Source organism: Corvus moneduloides, chromosome 4 (genome assembly GCF_009650955.1).
Source record: "Corvus moneduloides isolate bCorMon1 chromosome 4, bCorMon1.pri, whole genome shotgun sequence".
Taxonomy (NCBI): domain Eukaryota; kingdom Metazoa; phylum Chordata; class Aves; order Passeriformes; family Corvidae; genus Corvus; species Corvus moneduloides.
Genome location: NC_045479.1, coordinates 5,629,398 through 5,641,502, shown reverse-complemented (window position 1 = coordinate 5,641,502; position 12,105 = coordinate 5,629,398). Strand labels below are relative to the sequence as shown.

At 41.6% G+C, this 12,105-nt stretch overlaps 1 protein-coding gene across 20 annotated transcripts in view; it reads left to right on the top strand.

Moving 5' to 3' along the window:
* CACNA1C (calcium voltage-gated channel subunit alpha1 C) overlaps positions 1-12,105 on the top strand; it is a 465,854-nt gene that overhangs the window by 60,979 nt on the left and 392,770 nt on the right. For all 20 annotated transcript variants that reach the window (XM_032106990.1, XM_032106978.1, XM_032106993.1 and 17 more), the window contains exon 2: positions 9,107-9,428. In XM_032106990.1, the coding sequence (XP_031962881.1) occupies positions 9,107-9,428 (322 nt within the window). The remainder of the gene's footprint in view (positions 1-9,106; positions 9,429-12,105) is intronic.

Genomic DNA, 12,105 nt, shown 5'->3' with positions numbered 1-12,105 from the left:
GCTGCTCTCTACCTTGTGCACAAGCACATGTGCATGCATGTGCTCCCCTCAAATAAATGGGCATCATTTAATCTTATTTAATCCACTTAAATTTGTTGTGCAGTTAAACTTATGTTTTAGATTACTTCTGTACAGTAAGAGAAACTGGCACTTTGAGCAGCTGCTTTCACTTGTGTTTCAGAAATCCATCCTAAGGGTGGGGGAAATGATCCTCTGCACTGACTATGGAGGGGGTTTAGACCAAATCCCTTTTTTAAAATGGTTTGGGTAGGATGAGGCAAATCAAATTCACAGGTTTGTGTATTGGTTTCTATCCCACTCTGCATTCTCAGACAAGGAATCTGGAGACCATCTAATACAGCGAGGATTATTTTTGAAGTGTAAGAGCTTAATTTCTGTAAAGAAGTTATATTTAGATTACTCACTAAGTGGAGAACAATCATTCACCAATAAGAAAATGACGAGCAGTTAAGATGACAGGTTTGTCAGAAGAATCCAATTTATTGAGTTACAGTTAATCTCCAGAGAAATTTTACTGAAGTCTAGGAAATCTCACCAAAGATGTGCTTGGGCCCAGGATCTGGAATGGTGGTAACAAGAATTTAGACAAATGGTGGAAAAAAATTGCATTTAAACAAGAAAGCTCTTTTTTGGTGTCTCCAAAAAGGAGGATCTGTGCCTGGAGTTTGCCCAGGAAGCCTGGTGTTGCTCCAAGAAGCTCACCATGATGTGCGTGCATGGTACTGCAAAGGTTTTGTGCTGACAGGTGCCCTACTTTAGGCAGATGTATCAAAGCACTACCCCATGAGACAGGTGTCTCCAGCTGCCTCAAGGTGAGGAACTTTGGGCTTTTACTTACTTGCCCTTTGGTGTTGGAATTGCCCCTGTGCTCTGCTGGGGATTGTGCTATCCCAGGAGAAACGTGGGTTTCTGTAAAAACCCTTGCTAGCTGTTCCTTCAAACACACGGCTGATTGGGTTCTCTCAGGCTTGTTTGAGACAAGTACAGATGCTGTTACCAGCACAAAGGTGTTTGTCACTCCTCCTCTCTTGCTGTTGGTGGGTTTTATGGACGCTTCACCTAGCTGTGGTTGAAGGAAAGTGTTCCCTGGCTTGACTTCTGGTGCCACCAGAAACTCATCCCAAGCAGCCGAAAAGGATTCTCTGAGAGTTTCTTTGGGCTTTCTTGTAGCTTGAAGGTTGCAAAAGAAAAAAATGCAAGTGTTTTGAAGGAAATTGCCCCCTTAATGCCTCCTCACCCTAATAAATTTATCTCCTAATAGAATCTGTGATTCAGCTGAGTTGACCTCTATCAATTATCACACCTTTCACATTAGACTCTTGCCTAGGGGCTTATTATGTAGTAGGGTTCATGCTTCCCCCCCCCCCCCTTCATCCTCTCTAAAAAACCCCACCTCCCAGTCTGGTTCTCTTGAATCCATAGTTACAGAAGAGAAACTTCCCAAGCTAGATGGATTTTTGTGTCTGCTGAGAATTTTCAAACTTGGAGCTTTCTACTTTCTCCTGGGCAAGGTTTGGTGAGATGCCTCTTTGGTGAAGGAGGCAGAACAGAGTTGCTTTAAACCCCAAGTTTATCAGTAAATAGGAATATAATTTGTTTTTACTACAAGTAAAAGATTGTGTCTTTTATTAAAAAAAGCCCACAATGCAACAGAAACAGCGCCCCTTCCTTTCTCCCCACCCTCAAGAAAATAAAAGCCTCAAAAAACTCAAACCACCCTAAACACTGGAACTGTGTTCATTGAAAACCACAGCATTCTCAAGGGAAATCCTAGAAATCTGTATCTTGCTGTCTGGATCTCTTGTATGGCCAAGATTTGTGCATGTAGAAAGAATAACCTGATTAGGAAGCAAGGAGTTTGCAAAATATTCTGAAATACGGAATTTTTGCATGGAGAGAACTTAATTTTAAGAAGATTTTAAGGAAGAGTTGTCCCATGCTTTATCTCAGTAAGGAATTATTATTGCTTGTAGTCTTGTGCCTCATTCAGGAGCCAGGAATCCACTGTGCTGCCTGTTCTACTGGTCTGGAACCTTCCTCAGAAAATTCAAAATCTCAGTGGTGTTGGCAAAGCTTCAGTGATTTGCCATGCAGTGTCAGGAGTTAATTTTCAAGCCTAAATATTTAACTTGGAGGCACTGGAAGTGAGAGCAGCCTGTTCACTTGTGCTCTTTGTTGAAATGGACTTTTTTTCACATTGCTAGAAGCTCACTGCATCTTCTGTTAATGGCATGCAGGAAAAACCTCCTAGTTTTTGAGGAGGGAAATAAAGGAAGATCAAGATCTTGTTTCAAATGAAGCACAGTTTTTGAAAACGGTATTTTTGTTGAGATTTTAAAAGAAATGTTTAGTCTCAACTATGGCAAACAAACTGCCTTAAATCATGTATTTTCTATGTGTGTGTGTGTTCTGAAACCCTCAATTTACAGGAGAAATTCTTTAGCCCTCTTATCTGGGCTAACAACTACACACTGGGACTCAGCCTGTGATGTTTAAAACTCTATGTGTCTATTATAAATCTTGTAGAAAAAAATCCTAGTTCAAGTTGTGACCCAGCTTTCATCATAATTCCTACTTCTACTTACAAAATGCCTTCAGATAAAGCTTCTATTTGGGGGAAAAACACCTAGTGTCGCTTTTAGCCAATAGAGATCAGGATTAATGTCTTTTCAACTTCTTTTAAAAAGGCTAATAGGGAAAAATATACACCTCATGCTTCAAAGAAAGAGCTTTAGTTGTATGTGCAGCCTTGCACTCACTACAGGAAGTTTCCAGGTGTGGCAACTGAAAAGTTACTAAAGATTTCTGGGTAAAAACCCCCTGTTTTGTCATACAAATAATTGGGTCCATTTCATGTCAAGATTTTAAAGTTTGTGTGTGGCTGGTCGCTGTCCTGAGATCCTGAAAGTCTTTGAGACTTTTAATATTTGCAAAGTGAGGTTTTAAAACCAAAGAAAGAGTTCCAGGTCGATGGTCCTGAGCATCCCCATCCTCCCCCCACCGTGGATGATGAACACACACACGGAAAAGGGAGCCTTGCCAGGTGCTGAGGTAGCTGTGATCATCTGAAGTTTGGAGTGAAGCAGGGCTTATGCAGAGGGGTCTCTTTTGATGGAGTAACTGATGGAATAAATCCATAATCTTTCTGTGCAAAGGCTTTTCTTCATGTCAAACTTGCTTTAAACTAACAAAAGGAACTACTGCTCACTAGAAATCTCACCTCAGGTGTGTGATTGCAGATAGAGGTTTTTTCCTGGCCTGATCTAAGAGACTTGAGAGTGTGGAAGGAATTTTTCTTACTGCCAAACCCACTGCTTATTGCCTGTGAGTTTGGTGATAGATATTGCCTTTTTGTTCTTTGGAATACATACATATATGTCTAGAAATGTATATTAACCCCAGATATATTATATATATACAGACACATGGTTCAAGACTGCTATCCTGCCATGCTCCCCCTCACATCCCCAGGAACAGCAGGCTGACTCCTGCCATTCCTGTTTCTGGGACTTTGGCTCACCTTTTCCAGGCCTTTGGTTGCTTTCCTTGCTCCCTTCTGGGCAGCCTGAACTGAGCCAGTGTGTCTGGAGTGTGGAACCCAAACCTGCCCACTGTGTTTCAGCTGAAGCCCTGCCAATGCTGAGCTGAAGGGGAGGATTGCTTGTGGTGTTGCATGGATGTTATCCCTGTTTGTACACTACTCTGGGATGACTGCATTTTAATGGGAACAAGGCAGAATGACAATATCAGCTTCTGTTCTGTTGGGGATCCAATATAAACCCCAAGGCTTTTCTGAAAATAATTCAGGCAGATGATTCATTTTGCTTAAATACTTTCCATTTGTCCCTGCTGAACTCCAGCCTCTTTTAAAGATTTTTTTTCTTCAATTCATGAAGTTAATTTTAAATTCAGATCCTGTCCTTCAGTGTATTTGCTTTACCTCCCAGCTTCACAGTTACCTGTGTGTTTAATAACACTATTCACCGTTTAATCATCCAGATCATTAATTGAGCAGAATCAAAACGTGGAACAGAATCAGACCCAGGGCAGGCAGCTGGGTACTTCCCTGTGACACATCCTCCAATTTAGATGTACAGCAATGATAATCCACTGGTTTCATACTCATGATACACCAATTTTTTTCTTGCTTCTACGTCCCCAGAATTCTTATGAAACTATCCTGATTAATAAAATCAGGAGACATGGACCCTACTGCTTCCATCTTGCCTGTGAATTCTGTTGCTCGCTTCTGGAAGAAGCTGGTTTTCTTTGATGCAATGTGTTCATGACAGGTCCATGTCTCTTGCTCTTTTTCTGCTTGTCCTGCAAGTACTTGCTGATGTTTGTTTATTTTACTCATTCCAGATTTTTTCTCTTTTTTGAAACTGAAGTTAAACCGGTTGGTAAATTTGCCCTCCTTCTCCTTTTTAGCTGGGGATTCAATTTACCCTTTCTGAGTCCTCTGAGATCTCTTCCATGAGTCCAAACCCAGCAGCCAACAGCTTTGAGGTTACTTCAGAGAGTGCTTTAAATACCCTAGGACATTCTAGGGTGCAGTACCAAAGTAGCTGGAAGCATGGGCATTATCCAAGTACTTGTTTCCCTTTTCCAGCTGGAAACAATACCTGCTTTGGTTTGAGGATTGTTTGTCCTAGGCACCAGCTCTTGATGGATTTTTTTTTTTTTCTTTTGTAAAAATTGATGCAAAAATGTCATGTAATACTTAATCCTTCTTGCAACCATATATCAAATGCTCTCCTTTTTCCATTGGTTAATGGATCAATGTTTTCCACATTCTTCCTCATTAACTGATGATCTCACACACTGACTTTTTTTGGTGTGTTGTTCTTTGTGCTTCTGATTTTGACACCTCTCACTTCAGTATTTGATAACATTTTTCCTGTGTGCTTGAACTGGTTTCACACATGATCTTAATGATGTGACCCATTCCCTACTTCCTGTTTGCTTTCATTCTGAGGGCAGTTAAGACACTGAGTGAACCAATCTCACCTTTTACTGTACCCAGCTCTACTCTGCTTTGGGGAAAAACGCAGCAGTGCCAAGGTGTGTGGCTTTAGGGTTCTGCTGTCTTGAAAGTGATGGGGGAAAAAGAATAATGACACTCCACATCAGGATCTTTCTGTTTTCATTTAAATAATTAGTCTAAGCCCAAATTTCTCTAAAATAAAGATATGGCAAATTAGATGAAGTCAAAAAACCTCAGAAGCTAGGATTCCATTGTGTCAGTCACTTGCCCATGCCTTGTGTCAGATGGTCACTGCAGAGTTGGGGTTTTTTTATGATCTTTTGTTGAGATCGTTAGTAGGTGGCATGACAGATGGTATTAGAATGCAAATACCACTTATGAAACTATGAATGGTCATCACTGGGTATTTTAATAGGGTTTTTGGTAATGGCAGTTTTGGTGATTTAGTTGTAAGCTTTCAGCATCAGGTACTTTGTGAGATGTGGTTTATTTCCTGTTGTAAAGCAACATTACCTGCTATTTTGTGACTTACCTCTGATTCTCGAGACCTGTTTTTCTGTTGTTTCTGCATCTGTTTTAGCTCTGCACATCTGCATTTTTTCAGAAGTGAAAGTCTTTTCCAAAGACTTTGTAATCAAACTTGTTCATGTATATGGACTTTTCAGTTTAATTATATTGAGATGCTTAAATTAATGAACCGTAGCACAGAAGGACTTGAGAGAGCAGAATTTTGTGCACCAGCTGGACACAGTCAACAACACAAATTCTTGCTGAAGGGTGGTGGGGATTAGCAGGGTGATGATGCTGTGGATCACAGTGTTTACTTAGTTACTGCATTTGGGTGGGGGCTCAATCTCCATTTCCTAGTTCTGCTCAACATCCAGCTTAATAATGGTGTGTTTGGTAGCATGAAACTTTATCTGTAGTGGGGAAATTGAATGAAGTATTTCACTGCTACACTGCAAAAAGAAAAGCCCCAAATCCAGTAAATGCAGCTCTCAGGTTGCAGCAAAAATTTTGTGGTGGGGAGAAATGAGAGCTGTAGGTGAAATTTCAGCATGGTGCCTCACGAGTTCAATATGAACTGTGCTCTCCTTATTTCCCAGGAATTAACCCTAAGCGTTTAGATTACAGGGTGGAATTTCATTCTCCCTGAGACTTTGGCTATGCTGTCTTTGAAAATATTTTGCTTGGTTCTTGAATGTAGCTGTAGGAGCTTCACTCTTTTATTCAAACTATTTCTATAAAGTACCTCTAGAACAAGTCATTTGTCACTGTCATTAGTCATTTACTACAGATCGTGTCTGCAGCCTCTGAGCTTCATAAAACAGACAGATCCTTATCAGTAATCAATATTAGTAATATTTGTTAATATAAATCTGTCATTACTGACTCATCGTTTGAAATTAATTTGAGACAAAGCACTTTGTTATGGGGCTGCTGATTATATTAGAAGCAAAACCAATGAAAGCACCAAAAGCTGGATCCTTAACTTTGCTGGCACATCAAAGTCAAAATGCACAGGCTTAGATCCTCATATGGAACCTAACTAATCTGAAATAACAATGAAGATGCTTGGCACGTTCCCAAATTGCAGAAAAGTCTTCATTAAGATCCAGCAGCTCTTTATTTACAGGACCACATGGTCTAGTCAGCATGATAAGAACACTGTGGAGAGGGATCAGCAAGTTTGCTTTTGCTGGAAAACACACATCTTTCTTATCCCCTCTAATGGGTCAGCATTAAAGAAGAGCTGGAGTTGGAGAATAATTAGAGTAATTTTCCATTTATTTTTCCTTTCCAGCATGCCTCAGGCTAGGGAGGTCAAATAGATGCTAAAGAGAAAAACTGCATCTGGAACTAGTCTGAAAATAAATACGTATCCCATGAGTAGTGCTGTGCACAATTTGCTTAGCCTTAGGAAACTAAGTTTGTCTGCCACTTGATTGCCTGCTTCATCGAGGAAATCTGCTTAGCCTGTATGATTCTGAAAGCTCTTTTTCTTCACTTTCAAAATCCGAGGGATGTGAATTAACCATTTCCCATTCCTTGTTTCTTTCAGCTTTCCCTTTCACATATCAGAGTCGCATTACTCATCAGCTTCCTTTGGCTGGTTTGCAGCTAGGAGGCTTTTCAGTGAGCAGAGACAAGCTCTAGGTTTCTCTGCTATGTCATGGGACTATGACAGCCTGAAAACCTTATGGCAATGCCTGTCATAAAATAACATCTGACTCTAGCACGTCCTTCCTTGAGAGCCAGTGAGATGAATTTACAAATCTCAAATGCTTTCGAGGTGGAGGCATATCCTGTTGCACTCTGCGTCAGTGTCATTGTATTGATTCTACCTGCTTTAATTCATCAGTAGTGCAGTCAGTGCTGTGATACCTTGGCACTGCACATCCAGCTATGAAATATGCATCTTGAGTAATTATTTCCATTTGAGAAGAGCTTGCCAGCTCCCTGGTTTTAAATGTCTTTCATCTGATACTGTAAATGAAACACAGTTAGAAGTGGTCTTTGTCTGATGGTCTACAGGAGCCTGTCTGTCCTGTTCAGTTCTGCACAAATCCAAAGTGGAGCATGGTGAGCAGGAGGCTTTGAGCTTGCTTTGAGATAGGTGATCTAACTCCTTGACTGGCTTCCTGCTCTCTGCCCCTTGTGTGTGCACTTTCTCTGAAGCGTTGTCTGCTGCTCAGATGTAAATGGAAGCACCAGTCTCAGGGCAAGGTTTTGAAGCTGGGCTGTGGAGAAATAAGATCTGTTGACCCCTCAGGCCTCCTTTTACCTGTACCTCAACATATAGGCCACAGGCAAACTCACAAGACCACAACAAATAAAAGTAGTCTCTTAAATATGACATAGGACATACATAAATAAGGCACTCTTTTTAATCAAAGTTTGCTGTTGTGACTTTGTGTAGATTCTATGTTGCACTTTTTAAGCAGGGCTTACATTTTCTTCTGTAAAGTGTCTGGGGAAAATTCAGTTATCTTTCACAAGTTCTTGCAGAACTCAGCTGAAGCACAGTCCAAAGAGTAAGGCTATCTGTTTTGAAGTTTCAAAATTCTCTCCTCTCGAAGTGATTGAGGTTTTAATTTCAGTCACTGGAAGAGCCTCATTGAAGAGGCACAGGTGACTTAGCTGTCTCTACTGAAACACTGGAACAACTGCACTAGCTTGAAAGAGTGACTTTGTTTCTTGTACTGCTAAGACCTTCTCAGTATCAGCCACATGTCACCTGATGTGTATATTCCATTATTATGATTGGACAAATGCATACACTTCCTCACATTCTGCTAAAGAAGCTGCAAAACTTGGGACTGCTGGGTTTTGGAATTCTTATTAATTCATGCTTTTAAAACCCATTTCTCCATTGGTTCAGCAGGTCGTCTATCGCTTTATCAGGATATGGAATTGGTTCCAATTTCTAAATATATGTTGGTTGGCCTAAACTCTGTACAGGAACATATAGAGTACAAAGGCCATGAGCCCTGCCTTTGTGTGCTGGTTTCTGCTCCACTGCATCTTCTGGTCAGGCTATTCCGAGGCTCATACATAGGTACTGTTTGCAGAGGGAATTTAGCTTATTGGTAAAATTTCACTTTACCTTGAGGTAATCTTGAAAAAGCATAAAGATTTTTATGGTAAGAGTTGACAGTCTCGTTTGGCTCCTTTGCCACGTGCTGGATAGCATAGTGCTGCATGTCTGAGTGATAAGGGGATGAGGGCTGGCCTCACCTTTTGAGCTTTCAAACAGTCTGACTTGCAAAATATGTGGGTAAAAAAGAAAAAGAAGGGTAGTTTCTTTTCTGTGACTCTCTAGAGACTGTATTGATTGGAGGCACTTTGAACAGCTCAGTATCCATCAGTCTTACTTGGGAGTCTCTTGCAAGACAAAGGATTGCAGAGTAGTATCACTTTACAATGAAGAATTTGAGTTACCTGCAATACCCTACACTTCTCCTTAACCTCAGCTCTCGAGGTTTGCTGACGCTGGAGGTTTTTTCAAAAACTCTAGCTACCTCTCCTGCAGTTTAAAAAAAAAGCCTCTTCACAATTTTCTCCGGTTTAGTTTACTTCTGTTTTTTTCCCCACCAGGTTCCAACTATGGGAGTCCCCGTCCAGCTCATGCCAACATGAACGCCAATGCGGCCGCAGGGCTCGCCCCGGAGCACATCCCCACGCCGGGGGCAGCTCTGTCCTGGCAAGCTGCGATCGATGCTGCCAGGCAGGCCAAGCTGATGGGCAGCGCTGGCAACGCAACCATCTCCACAGCCAGCTCCACGCAGAGGAAACGGCAGCAGTATGGCAAGCAGAAGAAGCAGGGTACCACCACAGCCACGCGTCCGCCTCGGGCGCTGCTGTGCCTCACGCTGAAGAATCCCATCCGGAGGGCGTGCATCAGCATCGTCGAATGGAAATATCCTTTGGCAGGGGCTGGGCGGGCAGCGGAGCGTGTGTGCACATCAGCTCCTGCTCCTCAGCGCGGGGGAGTCCATGCATTGAGTTGAAAGGCACTGCCGGGAGCTTAAAGCCCACGGAGAGTTTTGGTGTCTTCACTGAGATCCTTTATGCTGGGGGGGCGGCAGGAAAGGGGATTAGAACTGAAATCTGAACTATACCTGCGTGTGAGAAACCACTGGGAGCTTGAAAGGTAAAGGTTAGTGGTTGAATTCTGCTCTTAGAAAAACATATGGGCCAGGCTAAAATGCATGGGAGATACTCAAGGTGTCTGAGGTCAGAATTGAACTGATTCAGTGGGGGACAGCAGCTTCTGGCTTTCCCTTTATTTATTTTAAAGTTCTGGTACTTTGAATCCCACGCTTTTTTTTGTTAAACATGTGACATCACACTTTCCACAGTATGAAGAAAAGAGTGGGGCAGAAGGACAAGGTAAAAAAACCCCAAAGGTATTGCAGTAAGACCCTGAGACAGGGCTGAGGACTGTGGTTAAATTCTGGTTAAAATAATAAGGCTCAGTAATGTATGGTGAGGGATAATGGTTCTGTAGGAGAAGGGAAAAGGAAATACAGTTAAAGCAATCCTGCAACATGTACAAATGCAGTGCAGAGGCAGATCTCATAGTCTGAACTAGAGACAGTGTCACAGATGACAGACAGTGTCACAGATGATAGATGATAACCACTGGCACAGAACTGCGGAGTGTAGGGGTCGGTGCTGCTTCCCTGGAAAGCCAGGGAGAGCTGCACCATCACTTTATTATGTGCAAGGAGCAAAGCCTTTTTAGTCACCCAAGTCTGAGCAGTGCAAGCTGGAATTTGAGTCTTTGGTGTGGAACTCAAACTGAAATGAGGTGTGCCTCCTTGGCACCCTCAAAGAGAAACCAGGATCAACCCTGAGCAGTAATCACAAGCTAATGGGGTTCTTCAGGAAATACAAAAGAAAAAGAATGTTTTTAGGGACACATAAGCATGTCAGGGAAAGGCAGTACAGAACTTGGCAGTAGTTAATACGATAAAAAACGAATTAAGGCATTTAAGACAATGTGATAATATTATTCCTTTGGGTGTCTGGTGGGATGCTGGGTGAAAACAGAAAATGAGTATATTAGGTATTGCTGACATGGACATGTTTTTCAGATGAAGAACTTGTTAAAAATGCTCTTGTCAATCCTTCCATGTCCTTAAACTACCTGCCTGCCTGTTCCTTTCTTCTTTACATGCTAATTTTTGATCCCCTGATTAAGTTTGCTACTTTTTATTGCTTCTGACATAAGTCTGATACTTTAAGCATGAGATGATGGGTGATGACTAACAGCATAAAACTGAATCTTGGTTTACTTAGCAGCACCCCAGTAACCACATGTCTTCAGAGAAAGCAGTGAGTGACATTTGATAGATGAATAAGATCAGCAGTGAATGATGGGAATGATGCCTTGTAAACCAGGATACAGCACTGCTGAGATCAAGAGATGACCAAACAAAGCCATTAAAACCATACAAAGATGCTGAAGCTTGCAGTTTTTGGGTTTTGTTTGGTTTTAGGTGAGTTGATGGAAGTACTTTTTTTTCCCATCAGAACCTCTCATTGGACACCTAGAATTTGTAAACATGAAACACTTCGATGACAAGAAGCAGTGTCAAAGGGTTGTGACAAGGTTTAGTTTAACTCTATATTCTGGCTTTTCCAACTTGCTGAAAACTACTGAGAAAGGGTTAACTTAATTGGTTGTGCCACTAAAGTTTAAGCATAAGATATTAAACAAGTATCAGGTGGTACTTCAGTGGTGTTTCTTACAACCCAAATCTTACAATGTTAAGAGCTTGAATGAACAATTGCATTTAAGAGAAACGAAATGAAGCAATTACCTTATTTTGCAAAGACTTAGCTGTGTATTTGATTTTCTGCCTTTCGTATTTTTAGATTTTACAGAATTTAATGTTTAGAGTTCAAAAAGGGAAAAGAAGTAAAAGAAAATATGTGTAAACAGCGATAAGTTAATGGACAATAACCCTGCCAAAACAAAAAATCTGTGGGAAAAAATGATTAAGAAAGTGAAAGCCTGTGGAAATTCAGGTCTTTAAACAGTAAACATTATACAAACAGCCTGAGGTGTAGTATATGCCTGAGAATTCTTCCTGATTTCTGGTGTAGCCTTCCTATCTTGATCTGCTCTTCTTCCTCTGTGGTACCACTTATTTCCTATTATTCACAGGCTTGAGCACAGTAGTCTGGTGAGTTGGGAACCCTTTGACTGTTCCATCTGTGAAATGTAGAATGTGTTGGAGTATAAACAGTGGTCAGGTGCCTGGAATTTGTGTGTATCTTGCAGCTCAGCTTAACATTCAAAGATCTCCTGTTCTCTCCTGCTAAAGCCTGCTGAGAACAGTGCTCTGCTGACCAAAATCATACATGCTGCGTTGACATTTGGCAGTGCTGTAGAGCCAGTCCCGTGGTAGATAAATTCATGCTTGAATGCACTCTGGGGCACAGGTTATGCTTGGCATCCTCCCTGTTCTATCCTGCTCCTCATTCCCCTCCAGGGTACTGGTGAGTTATCCCAGAACTAGCCTCCAGGATATTCTTGCAGGCCAGTAAATGTAGACAGACCATAAATCTGGTCTCTAGTCTCAGTT